General features: G+C 37.6%; 1 protein-coding gene across 1 annotated transcript; it reads left to right on the plus strand.

The window, feature by feature from the left end:
- Positions 1-2408: 2408 nt before the first annotated feature.
- enc3 (ectodermal-neural cortex 3) lies at positions 2409-16458 on the plus strand. The gene is made up of 3 exons (NM_001001402.2): positions 2409-2536; positions 4055-5852; positions 15074-16458. The coding sequence occupies exon 2, from the start codon at positions 4062-4064 to the stop codon at positions 5829-5831; it is 1770 nt and encodes a 589-aa protein (NP_001001402.2). The 5' UTR covers positions 2409-2536; positions 4055-4061; the 3' UTR covers positions 5832-5852; positions 15074-16458.
- The last annotated feature ends 3501 nt before the right edge of the window (positions 16459-19959 follow it).

Raw genomic sequence — 19959 nt, forward strand, 5'->3', positions numbered from 1 at the left:
AATGTAATTGTGTAACATTGTTTCCATTGTTATATGTTACAAAGATTTACAATGGATTTACTACAAATTACAATAAATAAATAAGTTTATACTATAGTAAAACCACGATATACACAAATCGATTTGGTTTTGAATGTATTCATGTCAATCTATGGTCATACAATTAGAAATCAATCAATTTAAAGTGTTACATCGAAGACATCTAAGTAGTTCACAGACAACCACTTTTAACTCTACTTTTGATAAGACCTGTATAAGGTGCCACACAAGTGAAGCAGACTTGTCTCACATGTTTTGGATGTGCCCTAAACTTACTCCTTACTGGTCAACCATATTCATCTAAAATGTGTAAGGTACAAGCCATGTGTGAAATTTGCAATGTTTGGCATTGCTCCTGATGAACTGAGTCTGACTCAAGGACAACAAAACATTATAGCCTTTGCATCTTTACTGGCTCGCAGGCATATTTTATTGCACTGGAAATCTTTAAATCCATTTTAAGCATCACACTGGCTTCAGGATTTAATGTTATATCTACACTTGGGAAAATGAAATATTCAATTAGAGGTTTTACAAATTCTCATCTGTTTGGTAACCCTTGTTATCTTATTTCTCAGCTATAAATGTAATTCCTGGGGAATAATCTGACTTATCTTGTATTTAACTAGTTTCCCTTTCTTTTCTCCTTCTGTCCAGACCCTCATGCATATTAGATTAGATTAGATTCAACTTTATTGTCATTACACGTGTACAAGTACAATGCAACGAAATGCAGTTTAGGTCTAACCAGCAATGCAATAGCAGCAAGTGCAGGATACAGGAATAAGTTATAAAGTGCAGTTATAGAACAACTATAATGATATTTACAGTTGGATGTACTATCAACATTTTATATTCAGGTTGTATTAACTATGAAGAGAAATTTACAATCAATGAATATATGTACAGGTTGCTATTAATATATGTGCTCCATTGTAAATAAAATCAAAATAGCACATGCCTGATTGTATATTGTTGTCTATTTATTTACTTATTTATTTACCATCTTATATTATACAATTTTGCAATTTTTTCTATTGTTATTTCTTGTGCCGTTACTATTCTTATTATCATTATATTAGGCCATGTGTTTAGGGGTTCTTGAAGTGGGTTTCTAAAAAAACTTTGTGAATAAACAATGATATCTGTACTTGGCATAAAAATAAAGGAAAAAAAAAAAGGAATCAATGTGCCAAAAACATAATTAACCTTCAACACATTTACAGCAATACAAACACTGTATGTTTTAAGTGCTTGTTTTTCCTCTGTTTTTATATGTCAAAAAAACACACCTATACTGAACAAATGACATAAAACAATAACATGGTTACAACCAGTGGTGTAAAGTAACAAATTACAAATACTCAAACTACTGTAACAGGGATTGTCATTTACTAAGTAGCTTAAACAATGTTGATTTTTACTTTCCCTTGAGTAAATTTTTAGTGCTGTATTACATTTTGTTTGGAGATGAAAATCGGGTTGACATCAGAACCCGACGTCAATGTCCAACGCCCAACCTAAAATCAACCAAATATTAATGTCAAATGATGTTACAGCTTGATGTTGTGTGGATGTTATCACTATGACATCTATTAGACGTTGAATTTTGGTTATCATGACAAATAAATGTTAGCATTTGATGTCAACATGACGTTGGTTTAAGATGTTGGTTCGACATTGGATTTAGATAACTTTAGTTAAACAAAATCAACCAAATATCAACATCATTTGACGTCGTTATTGAACATAAAAAAAAAAAGTTGTGCATAGATGCTGGCTGGACATTAAATTTCGGTCACCTGACATCACAACCTAAATCTAACCTAATATTAAAGTCTTAATACATTGTGTGCCCGAGGGGCAATAACTAAATAAAATTGCACTACAGAATGTTACGTTCACACACATCCACAAATTACATGTAAATGCATCAGCTTTTTACAGCGTAATACTCACTTCTCCCTACTCATGAGTCCTTTAAAAGGGCTACTTTGAGAAATATTTACAACAGATACTTTTCCTCTTGCACTACACTTTTAGGCAAGTAATGGTACTATAACTAAAGCATGATTTTTCAGGACTCTTTCCTCCACTGGTTGTAACTGACATAATACATACCCAAGAAACTTTTTTATCAGTGAACGGCCTTATATAATTCAAACATGACATGCTCGAGCATCCTCCATCCACATGTTCACCCATTCTCCGAAACACTTGAGATGATTACTAATAAAACGTGTCCTAAGATCACCTCCTCCGCCAGGATTGGACATTTAACACGAGGGAAGAGGAGGAGCGACTGAGAGGCACACTACACACTCGCACACAGCTCAAATCACGGTAGTAAAGCTCCTCAGCGTGTAACAGGCGGATCTCAGACAGTTTAGACGAGAATTGTTACTAGTGAAGCCCTTCAGCGGGACATCCTGAAGTTACACGCGTCTCCAAAAGTCGAATGAATACCGTTCAAGTCCGCGCGTGGAAAAGAAATAAGGTAAAGTCACAGGCTACCACTCTTTTTGAACACATGGTTAGACATACATGTATACAACAAACAGACGTACGGTCTACATTGAACTGCTTTGTAGCAAAATATTGATGTCAAGCACATTCATGCTAAGTTGACTATGTAAAATAGACTATGTTAAGTTTTAAGCGCAGGAAATGCACGTCGGAAATAGCTCGCTACTACAAAACTGACTGACTTTTAATGAATATTTCATCATGACAGGACTTGTAGAAATAAATTTAGTAGCCTAACTGCGGTGTTTTATGAGGTTATTGTAAATTTTAATTGAGGTGACAAACTTAATGTTGTGTTGGCTGTTAAAATCCTTTTTAAAGATTGGCTTGGTTGGGTTTTTAAAATGAAACTATTGTCTAGTTTACTCATTATGTGTAAAACACTTTAAATATGTCAGAAAACTATAAATGATCATCACAAATAATAACTTTATATATATTATAATAAAAGTGTAATAACCATGGTGTTTTGGCAGATTTATTTACATTTGTATAACCACAGTTTTACTACTACAAAAAAACAAGGTTTTACTATAGTTGGTTTTATTTGTAATTAAACCATGGTTAAAAATCCTAAATCAAACAAAAAGTGCTCAGGGGTAGCTTAAATAATGTGTCGGTGCTCTTTGGGTAGGGCATTTATCAGAATAAACAGCAAAAATCAATCCAAGGCATTTGAAAAATGTTGAAAAAAATATTTAAAAAAGCATTTATTGAAGTGGCTATTACTTGAACAATAGTTAATTTTCATACTATAGCTGTCATATTAATTCTCTGTCAGACTTTGCTGTATTATGTTTTGCATAACTCAAATGATGAACTGATAACCAAGAGCAGTAACTTCATCTGAGATCAAAGGCGGCGGCGATCAATCATTTCCCATGAATCATTTGCCATTGTACTGAAAGACAGAACAATCTCAAGGTAAACGGAACTCTGTAATGCTTTATTGCTGTTTAACAAACGATTATGGGTTTACTGCCGTCCAAGGATAAAGCTGGTTCCAAGTGTAATTGCCCTAACTATGATGTATCCACTGTCTAATTATATGTTGAGGATTTTTAAACACTGCTGAACAATAGGGGTTTCAGAGAAATATCAAATGAACGGTTGAGGAAGATTTAAGAAGTTAAAGGAATATTTCACCCAAAAATGAAAAATTACTCACTATTTACTTATCCTTAAATGGTTTCAAACCTTTATGAGTTTCTTTATTCTGTTAAACACTATCAAAATATTTAGAAGAAAGCCGAAATCCTGTAATAATTGACTTCCATGGTAGGAAAATCAAACACAAATACAAGTCAATGGTTACAGATTTCTTTAAATGATCTTTTTTTGTGTTTAACAGAAGAAAGTCAAGTAGGTTTGAAACAAGTAAATGATGATGGCAATTGCACTTTTGGGTGAACTACAACTTAATTTTTTTTAATTAAAAATGATTTCAAATAACACCTTAAATTCTTTCTTTTGTGGTTTTTTTTTCCAGTTCAAAGATGTCTGTCAGTAATCACGAGAACAGAAAGTCCAGGTCAAGCTCTGGGTCCATGAACATCCAGCTGTTTCACAAGACGTCACATGCAGACAGCCTACTTACTCACCTCAACCTCCTCCGTAAGCGGCGTGTCTTCACGGATGTAGTCTTGCGTGCTGGGCATCGAGTTTTCCCATGCCACCGTGCAGTTCTGGCATCATGTAGCCGCTACTTTGAGGCTATGTTCAGTGGTGGCTTGAAGGAGAGCCGAGATGCCGAGGTCAATTTTCATGACTCTTTGCATCCTGAGGTGCTCGAGCTCCTGCTAGACTATGCCTATTCAGCCCGAGTGATCATCAATGAGGAAAATGCAGAGTCTTTGCTGGAAGCAGGCGATATGCTCCAGTTCCATGACATCCGTGATGCAGCTTCAGAATTCCTGGAGAAGAACCTGCATCCGTCCAACTGCCTTGGGATGATGCTTCTGTCTGATGCTCACCAGTGCCAGAGGTTGTACGAACTATCCTGGCGAATGTGCCTGGCGAATTTTGCTAATCTCTACCACACTGAGGACTTCCTAAGCCTGCCCAAAGATAAAGTTCAGGAGCTTGTTTTTAGCGAGGAATTGGAAGTTGAGGATGAAAGTATTGTCTATGAGGCTGTTATTGACTGGGTTAGAGCAGACATTGGGAGGAGACACCTTGACCTTCCTGATCTTTTACGTTGCGTTCGCCTTGCCTTGCTCCCAGAAACATACCTGCTAAAAAACGTGGCATCTGAGGAGCTTGTCATGGGACACAAGGTGGGTCGTGAGATTGTGGAAGACGCAGTTCGTTGCAAAATGAAGATCTTGCAGAATGATGGAGTTGTCACAGGTTTCTGTGCCCGACCCCGGAAGGTGAGCCAAGCCCTTCTGCTTCTAGGGGGCCAAACTTTTATGTGCGACAAAGTATACATGATTGATCACAAGGCCAAGGAGATCACCCCTAAAACAGACCTTCCAAGCCCTCGTAAAGAGTGCAGTGCTTGTGCCATTGGCTGTAAGGTGTACGTCACAGGTGGTCGAGGCTCTGAAAATGGGGCTTCAAAAGACGTTTGGGTCTATGACACTCTGCATGATGAATGGTCCAAAGCTGCACAGATGCTTGTTGCTCGATTTGGGCATGGTTCGGCAGAACTTGACCACATCCTGTATGTAGTAGGTGGACACACATCCCTTGCAGGGTCATTTCCTGCTTCTCCATCTGTGTCTCTCAAACAAGTGGAGCAATACAACCCCCAATCCAACAAGTGGACTCTGGTAGCTCCTCTTCGAGAGGGTGTGAGCAACGCTGCGGTCGTTGGGGCCAAAAACAAACTCTTTGCTTTCGGAGGGACTAGTGTCAACAGGGACAAGTATCCCAAAGTTCAGTGCTTTGACCCCTGTGAGAACAGGTGGACAGTCCCGGCCACTTGCCCTCAGCTTTGGCGTTACACAGCGGCAGCAGTTGTTGGGAACCATGTTGTGGTCATCGGCGGAGATACAGAGTTCTCCGCCAGCTCTGCTTACCGCTTCAACAGTGAGACGTTCCAGTGGACCAAGTTTGGCGATGTGACCTCAAAGAGAATCAGCTGTCATGCAGTGGCGTCAGGGAATCGCCTGTATGTGGTCGGAGGCTACTTTGGGGCCCAGAGGTGTAAAACGTTGGACTGCTATGACCCCTCGACAGACTCATGGGACAGTATAACAAGCGTACCCTATTCGCTTATCCCGACAGCATTTGTCAGCACCTGGAAGTACCTCCCCTCTTGAAGAAAATACATCTCCTATTTGGTGAGTATTGTCCAGTGTAGGGCTGCACAGTATTTTTAAAAATGACATTCCGATATTTTGTGTTGTATATATTGAGATATGACATCTATTTCACCAGATGGATTGAATATCTCTATTTGTGAATTCATTTTTTCTGAATGATTGGGGTGATGTTGTAGGGGAGTGCATCGGCATACATTATTATAAACTAGTTTGATGTACAGTATTTATATTTTTTGTATGTCTTATTGGTAGTTGTACACAAATATTTAAAAAATCAAAGGTAAAATTGGCACTTTCCAGTCTTTACTTTATATACGAAATGCAACAAATCTTTGTTAAAGCTAAAATGTTATTGTTTCTTGTGCCTGAATGCACTTATGCAAATTATACATTTTAATTCCACATGGGTTATACTTTGACATTCATCTATAAGTTACATGCTTTCCGAACTGTGTCTCCTCCAGTTTAACAATAATCCCTACTTGACATTGAAGATTCATGTCCAGCGCCACTGTTCTGAACTAACTGACAACTTTGCTTGGACTCCGAGCCCTTTCAGATGTATAAAACAGTCATTTTGTTTGTTCATGAAAAATGTCTAACCGTAATTAGTGTTGTTGGGTGTCAAATAAAGACAAAATGTTCCTTAATAGTTCGAAAAGGAATGTGGCAGCACAAATTACAGAGTGAAACGTGTCTCTCTGGGGTGTACAGGCTTTTCCAAATGCTTCCAGCTAGAACGGGATCAGGTTCATGCTTGTAGTTCTGCCTTTGGCGAGGCCTGTACCATTTTAGCACACTGCTTCACCCAAATAAACGTACATTTTTGCGTACTTGGGTTGTTTAGAAATCGTCCATCTTTGCTTAATAAATGTCAGGGCTAATTGTTCTAGCATGCTTACACAGTAGCCAGACAGATAACAAACTCTATGGTTTCCCATAGACTAGCGATGTTTAGAAAAGGTGTGTTTATTTGAGTATGAGGCCTGATGTTTGGCAGGAAGATTCAAGGATGTATACTGGAACCTTTCAACTCATTAAAGGACGTTTTTATGGGGGGCCCAGGTCTTTGTTGTAAAAATGAAAGGCCTTTACTTGAAGAATTCACAAGTACTGCTAAAAACTTGCACTAGTCCAGCTTCTGAAACAGCTTGTCTTGTTTAGCACACTCGCAAGTTGTTACCGAGAGCTCAGTGCTCCCTTAATGGAAGGAAGCCTAGGGGAACTGCTGTTTGCCCTTCCTCAATAATAAACAGATGGTTTGGGTGGAGACTGGCAGAAAAGAGCCTGCGAGGCCCTCAGATCTGCACGTCTGCATCTGACAAGTCCTTCTTTGAGAGTGCAGAACGGTGCAGCTCTTTTGAATGCCACTAATTTGCCGTTGATTTTTGCACAGAATAGCCTTGTCAGAAGAGGCATGTGGCGTAGGGTGCAGCTATATTTTGCACTGTTTGGCAGCCAGCAGCTTAAACCTAAAAATACACATTGCTTCAGAAGCTGTCATCTTGTAACAGGGCGAGGGAAAACAAATAGAGAAAATCTCCTTCTCTTTGATGTTCATTTTTTTTTTGCCACAAGCCGACTTCCAGTACACTTGGACGCGCATCAATCTGAAGGTGTAGACTCTCTGATAATTTCTCACCAGTGAGTCGCACCCATTTAAACGGAGATAAGTTTCTTTTTCTATTGTCGCTGCATATCAGCGCAGTGAGTCACTGTTTGACTTTGAGTTGTAGTTAACTGTTGAGATATTCAGAGGAATGCAGTTCACCCGGCACACTCTTTATAACCCATCCTTATAATTCTGACATACTTTTAACTTTAATTACTCTATGATGATCATTTTTTAAGCTTATTTCCGTCATGGATTTAAAAAAGGTAACTTGTTTGTTTTTTATCTTTAAGTTCTGACGTTAATTTGTACAGTTGTAAATGTATAGAATCGTGACTTTGTATTTCACAATTTAAATCTCGCAAATTCTGTGAGGAAAAAGAATTGAGAGAAAAAAACAAAATGAGAAAAAAAGTCTGAATTACTTTTTAAAATTTGATCCTCTTGGCGAAACTGGTTTCTGTTTGTTTGAAATCTGCAGCCTCTCAACTAATATAGCACCAATAGCCTCAAGGCTAACAGAAAAGACAGCCACAAAACTTTGCGGTTTAAGATGGATCATGTTTGAAATACCCTGCTGGCATAGTATTCGTGTAGCGTATATCATGTGTACAGTGTGCAGTATGCCAATGTGTATTGAGCTGTAAACTGTGTCTCATAAATAATGCACGGTACTTGATATGATCTTCCATTTCCAGTTTCAGCAATGAATTGGATTTGATATCATATATTTCATCCCTGTTTGACTCATTATTTGATATGACTACCAAATGAGAAGACATTTTCGACTGTTTTATCACAAAAACATCCCCACCTCATGAAAATTAATCATGGTTTTACTACAAATGAACAACAAAAACTTAAAGAAAATATTTTTTTTTGTACTACTAGTAGTAAAACAGATGTAAATTAACCATGCTAAGCCCACCGTGCTCTGTAGTAAAACGGGTATACAAATAGTAATCAATGCACCATACACCCACTAGACCATTTCAATTGGCCCATGAACATTTCCTGCTAGTTATTAAACTATTTCATAACTGTAACAAGAATCAATTCGATCCTAACTTAATGTTAAAACAGCTGTCATAACATTATCATTATGTGTCTCTTTTTGTATTTTCAGAAGCTATAGGAATTAAAAATGTAAAACAGGAAATACATTGGGACCATTGTTTTTGTTTACATCCCTTAAAAAAGGTCCTTGATAAAACTAATAAAACAATGGCTGATTTTCATAAGGCATCTTAGCTTAAAGCCTATGGTTTAATTACTTTTAAAAAATGCTGTGTTCATTGTATACCATGCAGTTTTTCAAGTAGTACTAATCTAGAATGTAGCCGAAAATCAACATTGTTATGGATGAATTATGTTTCCAGTCTTGAGGCACCTATAATGTTGTCTAGTTGGCAAGACTGGTAATCCAAACTGTAACCCGAGCGCTGGGGAGGAAGTTATCAAGATCCCCTCATGCTTTGTTCAGACTGTAGTAACTGGCACTGATCCAGAGAGCGCCATATGAGTCTCTGTTTGTTGTATATGACACACCTGATCTAGGCCAAGGGTCAGCTCCTCTCTTTCAGGACGGCTTTATAATCCATGGTCAATACTGATGTTTTATTAATGCGCGGCATTTAAACAATCCACCCGAAACGCTAACAAAAGAAAAATCCTTTATTTTAGCACCTGCGTCCATTTTCCTGACGCGCGCGAGTCACCGCGACTCCCGCCAAGCCCCGCGGCGCGGCTAAAGTCTGCGTGAAGTTAATAGAAATTTACTTCTTTGTCCGTGAAAGCGGGACCTGCAGAAAGAAATTGAATGATATAAAGGCTTCAAATTGGTTACCAGCCGTAAATAGATCAAACAGGTCATTCAGGCGGCAACTCGCTTGGTGTAATTAATCAGAATTGCATAATATTTACTGAGGTGAAAAGGTTGCGATTAGCATACAAACCGTCTTTGTTTTTCAAAGCCCGGGGTGCATATTCCGGTATTCATGTTAATTTGGGGGTCAATTCTGTAGGGGGGGGGAGTGAAATGATAAAATATGCACAATAATAAGTCTTAAACCTGTCATCAGATGATTTATAAGTTAACCCTTGCTCAATAGGTTGACTCTTACTCATTAATAAACATTGGCTGAATATCTCGAGGTGCCGCATGGTTTATGCACAGCAAAGCCGTTTGGTGATAAATAAAGTGCTGATTGAGGATTGATCCACTGGAGGAGCTGAAACCGATCAATTGACACAGTGGTATAAACAGCTGTCATTATCTCACCTCTGTGACCCTCATTACAGCTGCTGAAAACCACAGGAAAAAGCCTGAGCTTTGCTTATTTTAGCTATTCATTCATTTTCAGCTTAGTTCCTTTATTAATCTGGGGTCACCACAGCGGAATGAACCATTAACTTACCCAGATAATGTGTTACGCAGCAGATGCCCTTTCAGCTGCAACCCATCATTTGGAAACACCCATACACTCTCATTCGCATACATACACTACGGACATGTGTTGCTGTGAGAAAACCCACAGCAACACATGCAAACTCCACACAGAAATACCAACTGACCCATCCGGGGCTCAAACCAGCAACCTTCCTGCTGTGAGGCGACAGCGCTACCAAGTAACAATTGATGTATTATTTAATACATTTCAAATAAGTAGATAAAAACATTAATAATTTAGCTGATGAAACATGCATTTTGCACTAAAAATGCAGGGTGTATTGATTCAACCTTGGGTCAATTCAATGATGGGTTATTTATTATTAAAAATAAATCTTTTTTTTAACCTAATAGTTGGGTTTGTCAATATTTGACCCATCAGTAATACAACCTGGCATTTTCAAGAGCGTGCTTACAGATAATACTCGTTTTTAATGTTGAAGAGTGATAAATATTAATTTACTTTATATTTTATTATGTGGGCGGGACGTTGGCTCAGTGGTTAGCCTCACAGCAAGAAGGTAGCTGGTTCGAGTTCCAGCAGGGGCCAGTTCTTCTGTGTGCAGTTTGCATGTTCTCCCTGTGTGAATTGAATAAACTAAATTGTCCATAGTGTATGAGTGTGTGTGTGTGTGTGTGTGTGTGTGTGAATGAGCGTGTATGGGTGTTTCGCAGTACTGGGTTGCGGCTGGAATAATTTCTAATTGCGTTTTATTTGTTTATTTATTTTTTACAGATATTGCAATTTGATTTACGATTTAATTCAAGCTTCAAGCTGTTTTAAATTTAATTTAAGCTTCAGCTTAATAATCTTTAAGCTGTGTCAACAAGTCTGCGACAGCTCTTAAAAATGACCTATTTTTGTTCGGTGTCTGAATTTGAAACTTATATTCCCGTATTATAAATACTGTTTTTCTTTGAAATTAATTAATGCTTTTAAATCAGCAGACGCCATTATCCCTCTTGTCAGCGCTTTACTGTTTGTTTTCTTTTTTTATTTGTAGTCGTAGTTTAGTTGCGCAATTCTGATTGGCCAGAACGAAAGTGTGCTTAATTGGCTAGTTATAAAGCCACGATTTATAAATCACTTGATTTCCTTGACGTAGCGTGTCATGGGAAGTCGTAAACAACAAATGGTTGTGACAATATTCAATCGTTTCTTCTCGTGTTATGTGACATAGTTTACGACAACTGATACCATGTTTGCAATGCCTCACGACACCATCACAGAAAGTTCAGCATGTGTAATTTTCTTTAGCATAGCTAACTGATTTTAAAGATGTTATTCGTTATTTTTGTTTAGATATATACATATATTTTTCATATTGTAGCCTCTTGCGATTAACTCATCGCAACATTTCAAATTGCGTTTGGATTTCGATTATTCACACATCCCTAGTTGGAATAGTTGGTGGTTCATTCCATTGTGGCGACCTCTGAAATAGAGACTAAGCCAAAGGAAAATAAAGAAATTTTATTTTGTTACAAGAAAAATATTTATTTGTTATAATTTGACTTACTAAATATTATTTATTAAGTACTTTTTGCATGTATTCTTAATAGTCATTTACAATATAGTTTTTGCCATTAAAATAATAAGTAATTTTAGTAATTCATGAATTTGTGATAAATTAAAATTTATTAAAATATTTTAACTTAATAAAAATGTAAAAAGAAAATCATGAAAAATCCCTGTTTTTTATTCACAAAATAAATATCTTTATTTAAGTGACAAATAATGATTTTAGCAACTATATATATATATATATATATATATATATATATATATATATATATATATATATATATATATATATATATATATATATATATAAAAATAAAAATATGGCATTTTATTGTCTATTCAGTAGAAATAGTAACTAACATTACAAAATAGCATTAGAAACAATGTATGCACACAATTGACAGCCTATAAAAGCTGCAACTGAACTCCAGACTTCGCAAGAATCCAGCAGAAAAAACCAGCCGGATTTTCCATCTATGTATAAAGTCCATTAAACGCGGGCTGATTGAATCGCAGGCATGCGTCGTGCTCTTTAGACCTGCTTTAATGGAATTTGTGCGAGCTCAAACTGGGTCAAAGGTCACGGGTTGGAGGCCTGATGGATGAACGCTGAAGACATGTTCACTTCAGCGCGGCGTTCATTAAAATAACAGGCTTCGGTTTGTGCAGCGTCTTAAACCAAAGTGTCTGGCGCGTCCAGAAATAACACAAAGGTATGAAGCGCTTGTGTTTAAATAGCAGCGCCTCTGAAGCTGCTGTACTTGAGAAGCATATTTTTAATTCGGCTCGGTGGCAGAAACAAAATAGGCGCTTTCATGTTGTTGTTTTTAGTGACCTCTGACCCCCTGCATGATGTGATGTGAGGGTTATTGATGAGTAAAGCTGGCTGAGTGTGTGTAGATGAGGTGTTTAATTACAGACACACGTGTCCAGAGACTCTGCCGGCTGTGAACTGATCAGCTGGAGGATTTAAGCAGTTTGTTGATGGTATTATGTAGACTTTACAGCACTGTTAACCTTGTTAAACTGTAAATCAGCTGCAATTGTGTCAGTCTGAGAGTTGGCCTATATATATATATATATATATATATATATATATATATATATATATATATATATATACATATATATATATATACATATATATATATATATATATATCTATCAATGTATCAGCTTTTAGTTATATTTAGTTAGATTTAGCTTATAGTAAATTCAAATTCAAAATAAATTCAAAATAATTACAAATTAAATAATAATGAAATATTTAATTGATATTGATTAATAACTATTACAATTATAATTTTATTAAATCTGCGTTTTAATATTCCATGGTGCTATATAGATATTAGTTAAGCTTTAGTGAAAAATATTTCCACGTTCCCAATGCAACACCGAAAATAAAACACACTCTATTTTTTTATAGGTCAAATCTTAAAAAGGAAAGGCTTGTTTTATAGGCTGTGGAAAAACATGTCGGGAAAGTGGAAATTAGGCTCGAGTGAACTTCATGAGCTCATTACCTACATGTTTCAGGAGATGAAACACATTTAACGGGCCAGGAACATTTTATAGAACAAGTTTTAAAGCTCTTCTGAAATTAAAAGCAGCTTAACATGCCGAATTTGATCTCATTAGCAGGCGTATGCTCACATGTGCATATTATGAGTTAGAACCGACTGACCAACACAGACTCGGGGCAAATGTGACAATTGAAATAATTCTTATGAATTTTATCTCATTTGGTAGGTTTTAGTGTGATTTGCTCATCACCCAATGATGGTTGGGTTTAGGGGTGGAGTTTGGGTGCCACGCCTCCATTTAAAAAAAAAGTTACGTTTTCATATGAAATAAATTGTCTGAATTCATCTATTTTCTGCCAATCTGTAAGATAGTTACATTTCCTCCTGCGATCAGGCTGAATTGACTGCCAAAAATGTTCATCTTTGAAATTAACATTGAGTAATGAAGGTTGCACTGCACACTTTTTTTTCGGTGCATAAAGGCTCGTACACACTGAGATGCTTTTCAACGTTTTTCAAGAAATTTTTCCGGATTCAAACCCAATTGATTTCCATGGCGTTGAGCAGAAGAGCATGTAAAATCACTCCTTGACGTTAGATTGTGCTGCACAACTTTAAGCTTCTAACACCCGCTTGTAACACAGAAGAAGACAGAAAGTTTTTTATGGATGGTTCAAGTAGCAGTTCCAGCTTTATTAATAAGCAGCTCCACGTTCTTATCGCCTCTAGGCAGCATCTTCAATGTATGCTTGCATTAACAGTTTTGTGGTCGAGCGCCTCCAAGTGTTGTTTACTATAACTTCAGCAGCTCCGTGCACGTGAACAAAAGTGCCAATCTGATTGGTAGAGAAAAAAACCGAGCATTTAAAAATGCCGCTCTAACGCTTGCCGTTTTGCTCGTTAGTGTGCACGATCACATTGATAGCCTTTATTTAGTCACGATAAACGTTGTTAAACGCTGATGGAAAACGCGAGAAAAAACGTCTCTGTGTGCACGGGCCTTAAATCTGGTCAATATTATTATTCAGAAGGTCATGATTCGCACTCATTAAATAATTATTTTGTATAGTTTTCATTTTACATTCTTCAGGTGATACAAAACACAGACATTTCGGCATAATGTCTTCCTCAGTGTGTGACTGAGGAAGGCATTGTGCTGAAATGTCTGAGTTTTAAAACTATACAAAGTAATTAGTTAATGAATTATTTAAAATTAAGAAATTTAATTGATATTGATATTTGTTCATTTCAAATTTTCACTAATTCTTGATGTTTTAATGTTAAATTGGAATATTTTAAATTTAAGACTTTTGTGTTTGTGCAGTTTTCATCAATGTTTCAGTTTAGATGACCATTTTGAGTTTTAAACTGGTGCTAAAAAGCATTTTTGCTTGCCTTGTTTAGTGTTGGTTACTAGGTTACCAATACTATAGTGAGCTGCTCTAACAACCGGATGGAAATGCATATAGTTCAGTATATTTAATATACTGTATTGGCGATTTATTTTTATTTTTTTTTGCAAACTTTGAAAAGATTTGCTTTACGTTGCAATGAAAAGCTGTTTTATAAGGGGAGCTCATTTTTTCACAAAAGTTTAAATGGAATTTTCTATTATCCTCATTTATAAGCGCCACCTACAGGCAGATAATTAATTTTCATTTTCATTCAGCCTGTCTACTGTTTTAGCTTTCTAATGGTATGTTTTAAGAAGTTTATGAAGCTTTATTTTACATTCTGATCTTCCAAGAATGTAAAGTAAAGCTATATAAAGTAATTATTTAATGAGTGCAAATCATGACCGAATGAATGATATTATTAACTAGATTAACACAGCAAAAAGAATAAAAAAAAACGCGAGAGTGCAGTGCAAACTTAATTACTGGATATGTTTTAAGTAGCACAACACAAAGCTAAAGTCAAATCATCATGTGTTTCCTTTATATTTGGGCAGTAAACAATCTAATTTACTGTTTTCAGCCAATTTGCTTCTAAAAAAATCGAATAAGATATCACAATCAGTGCATCATTTACCGCAAGACAAGGGAGATTTTTATCAAGCATTACCTAACAAGTATGTGAATCCTGTGTAGTTCAGCCTGTGTAACTCATTGCCTGTTTTTCCGTCCTCAGATGTTTCGGCATTGGAATGCAGTCGAGTTTCCCCCCCGCAAGGCTTGGGAATGACGGAGGAGGGGAAAGAAAATGCTTTTCCTCATTTACATTCACTGGAAAACAAGCTTTAGGTCAGTCGGGATGGTAAACATGCGTTTCTGATGGCGAAAAGTTACCCACACGAGATCCAGAAAGCATTATGAACGCATGTGTACATAAACTGAACTCTCTAAACTAGCCTGAGGTTCAACAGTTTAAAGTTTTGCTCATTCGTAAACGTAGTAATTATTAACTTTTGTCTCCGGTTACTCACCTTAGTGCATGAAAGAGGGCTCTTTGTGTTCTTGGTAAAACCTGGGTGACCTCTGAAAGAGGAAACAAAACCCAAAATATGTCAAATAACTTCTTTTATATCAGACATGCTACTTTGTAATACACACTCATTCAAAACATTTCTCTGTTTAGCACTGTATTTTGTTATTATAGTGGTAGAAATAGCCAGACTTGGTTAACAGAGAAGTTTAAGTCTTATTTCACTCTTTGCATAAGGAAAATGAAGCTTGATATTATTTTTAAAGCAGTTTTGTCTTTTTTTTCTTTAAGTTCTCAATTCCTTAATGCAAAAAAAGTCATTACCGTTACGAAAAATAATGTGATTTAAATTGTAAAATAATTGATTTACACATATAATTGACAAATGAACATGTTTTTAGGGTGTTTACATTCTGGTATTATTTTTGAGTTTAATTAAGACACCTTTGTTTCTAAATTCTCATCAAGGTAAGAACGAATTGAAACATAGTACCCTAAAAACGAAATCTGACAAATTACACTATAACAAAAAGGTGAATAAACGTAAATAAAAAGCAGGCTTGATTTTCTTTATTCAAAATATTACTTTTCACTATAAAATGTCTAGTTTACAATGTGAATAACATTCAGAGTTTGTATTTAAGGTTGTTCAACTTCTAAAGCTCTGGATTTCTTCCTAATGGTTCTGTGCCAAACATTAAAGCGTACATAAACCTAGCAAACGTCTTAACGTTCTTGCTATAGCTGTAGCCTTGTTTGCGCTCTCTGTTTGTATATTTGTGAAGCGTATAAAGTGTTTTGTTAAGTAGATTTTGCACATTTTGTTAAGCCGCTGTCCTTCTCACTGTTGAACGGTCATCTGCGCTCATGAGGGTGTTTTCTTAAAAGTTAAGACTTTAGAATGTGTTGCCCGAGGCCAAAGAAAGCAGCACAGATAGAGACATGTTACCAGCTAAATCTTGTGAATGTTGTGAAATGTCTTAATTTATGTACAGTTTGTGTATTTTATTTTGGATATTTAAAGCCAAATGTTATTGTTTATAGCATCTGTCAGTCATCTGATGTGTTCTTTTTTAAATAAAATGTCTAAAATCTAAAGGTGTTTTCTTTCTATACTGAATTATTGTGTTTTGTAGCGCAAGGATTAACGCAACCATGATCCGCTGAGTGACGAGGAACATCTCACACCTTTCAGGAAACCTCTAGAGACACTGGAATGTAGAAATTGTCGGTCACACCCAGTTGATTTTAACCGCAGCCTTTCCACAAACCTGAAAATCGATTTCTGCATACAAACTTTATGACTTTTATATAGCACCATTTTAGCTCAGAGATCAGTCAACTCTTAAGATATGGCTCCCGAAAGGGTGTGTGGGTACATGTCATGGCATCAGCCTCATTCCACTCATTCCCGGGCAGGTGTTATTAGTGGAAATGCCAATGAATGGCACACAGACTTCAGACTGTGTTCCTTTGCCCACACTATAATGAAGAGATCTGTCTGTTGAAAGAAAGAGACACAAGTATCAACATACAATTTTTATCGTCATACTAGCGTAAATATTCATACTTGTATGCAATTTCTTTCCTATCGAGAGAAGTTGAGTGGAAATCATTCATGCCCTTACGCCTGATTCACACGGGCCTTCAGCGTCAACGCTTGACAAAATTAGTCCGCAATCTGCTACTGTCTGAGCTGGGGTATTTGCATAAAGTGATCTGATTGGCTGACGCTTCCGTTGGGGCTAGAAAAGTTGAGAATTTCCCAACTTCTACAGCGAGCAATGCCACTGAAGTGCTGTCCACAAATCTACAATTCACTTGAATTGTTTAGCAACACTTGACATTGTCCATTCTAAGTGAATGGGAATTGTTGACGCTGACTCCCCGTCTGAATGGGGCGTTATGGTCATGGCTTTTACTATGTGAGAGGAACTTGCGAATTGAGCAGCTACTGATCATTTTTAAACATGTAATAAATGAATTGTGGTTGAACTAAACTGATGCATCATGCATGACAGAGTCGTCAGAGAAAATTGTTTACAATAGACTATGGAATAGTCTACAAAGGTAAACTAGTACACAAAGGTCTCCATACACCCCCCCCCCCCCAATTCAAAGCTCATATAATTCATAGACATACACTACAGAACATTTAGCTTACCCAATTCACCTATTTACCTTATTCTCTGCCGACGAGCTGGCGCTGCCATTTGAATCTTTTTGTCTCATGACTTCCGGTCACATTCACTTCCATTCATTTTTTGACGTTAAAAACTGCTTGTTATGCTGCTTAATGTTGCAATTTGATATTTTCTTATTATATTATTCTACTTGGACTGTGTAGTCATGCAAACATTTGTTTGTAGAGCAAGTAGTTTGACCATTTTCTGCCGTTTATTATTCCTAGTCATTTCTCCCAAAGGCGACTGAATCGGAAGTTCTAAGACAATCGCGAAAACAGGCGCACTTCAGGTCAATAGCGCATGTCTTTGTATTTGTGGAGGAAACCGGAGCACCTGAAGGAAACCCACCCAAACAAGGGGAGAACATGCAAACTCCACACGGAAATGCCAACTGACCCAGCAACCTTCTCGCTGTGAGGCGACATCGCTACTCACTGCGCCACCGCATCTCCCACAGCTCATATCAATAGCTGGTAGAAGAGATAGAGGGAGGCTCTGAAAGCAATCCTTTATCCATGTTTTTGGTGCAGAATTTCTTGTGACTGCTTCAGACATTACAAGGTCATAAAATCGTATCATAGATCATTGTGTCTGAACAATTTCAACCTAAACTCACTTGTGATGTATGCACGCAAAAACAATCTTCAGACCATCAGAAAAAATCCTCTTCTGATGGACGAATCATAGTCAATTGCCAACGCCTAGTCAAGGCAGATAATTAAGATGCCGACGTTAAGTAACGAAATGAAGCATTCCTACAAATTCAGTCATTCCCAAGCCCAATCCATGGCTGAGCTCCAGGAGACTGATTGAAAAAGACACGGATACAGAAAGTAGGAGCTGGCCTGATGCCTGCCAGACACTCTTGAATAAGTTATGCATGTGGAGGTCAAAAGCCACGGGTCTGTGCACTAATAGAGGCGATCAGAGATGCCAGATGGGAGAAATCCCTAAAAGCAGCTGGGAGCGCTCCCATGGGGAAGAAAACTGGGCTTTCCAGGCAGATGTCTTTGTAAAAAAAAAAAAAAAACTAAGTCTTTTCAATAAACATCACTGTTTGAACTAGATCAGAAAAGTCTGAATAATTTTTAAGTCGGTAGACTGAGATCACTTTAATACTTGAGCAAATCATACCGAAAATTTGTTTGATGTTTATCCTCAAAAACATTAATACAAAGTATTAAATATAGTTTAAAAAGCAGCAAAAAAACAAACTTTGTTCATCACAGGAAACGTATTCCGACTGAGCATGTCGACCCACTAAGTGCTTCAGGTGCGAGCGCAGATGGGGAGCAGGATCTGAATGAATGCGTCAAAACACACACACAAAAAGCATGGGGCTACGAGACATCTTTCTTTCAAAGGGATCCTGGCAGGATATGTGCGTGCGCTAGCGTGTTTTTTTGTCAGACTTCTCAAAAGCCCCCATTGTCATGCAAAATGAAAAACCGACAAATTCAAAAAGATTCCGCCGGCGACGCAATTAATGCGCCGCGCATAAATAGACATTTGAAACTTGGCAGGAGACAAAAGGACTGGAGCTCTGAAAGAGGAAAGACCGCTGCAGCGTGGACAGAAAGAGGGGGCGGTTGGTGTATTTGGCTTCAGTGAGTGTAGTTGGTTAACGCTTGTCGTAACCCTGTGCAAAAAGGGCGCAATGGGGTGGAACGGCCACTAAAGGAGGGGGACAGGGGTCGGGCACCCCCCTTCACCCAAATACTGGCGTGTGTCTGCCAGGCGGATGCGTGCATCTGGGGGGCCTGCAGGAACACAAAGATCCCACATTAGCTTCCACTGGTTGCCCCCCATGGGGATTTACTTCTAGGGTCTGGACCAGAAGCGTCCTTTCCAACCGTCCACCTACTATAAAGCTAATCCCAACTAAATCAATGAACTAACGAAAATGTTATTTTGCCCCGCAGGAACCTCCTGCTAAGTACATTATGTTCATTATGCACAGAAAAAATTGGACCCTCCGGCTATGTTTAAGCTGAGGTTTATTGCCCAAGCAAGACAACAACTCCCATTATTTAAGAAATGCAAGAAATTTGTTGTTGTCGACATGGGCAGGCAAGTCAAAGCAACACGTTGGTGAAAAGCGGCCACAAAGAGACACAGTTTGGGCCTCCTTTGACCACAAGCAGCTGAAAATGCTGATGTCTAGGTGCGTCTGTGGTGTCTGTGTGCAGGTACTTTCCTACAATTGAGTCGAGATGTGATCTGTGAGGAACGTTAATGGTTCCAGTGGTTCCCGTGGTTTAACTGAAGGGAGCCAATAGGCAATGACATAAACAGCATTTAAGGCAGGCCTCAAGGTGTGTGAAGCAACACAGAAGTTACATTTATGAGCACTTTGACTTGTGTGTTGCAAAATGTATAATTCATTTTTGCTTGCCTGAACGTTGG

Source organism: Danio rerio, chromosome 22 (genome assembly GCF_049306965.1).
Source record: "Danio rerio strain Tuebingen ecotype United States chromosome 22, GRCz12tu, whole genome shotgun sequence".
NCBI lineage: Eukaryota > Metazoa > Chordata > Actinopteri > Cypriniformes > Danionidae > Danio > Danio rerio.

Bases quoted from the DNA above. Each gene is read 5' to 3' on its own strand.
- enc3 (NM_001001402.2), top strand. From the start codon at position 4,062: ATGTCTGTCAGTAATCACGAGAACAGAAAGTCCAGGTCAAGCTCTGGG.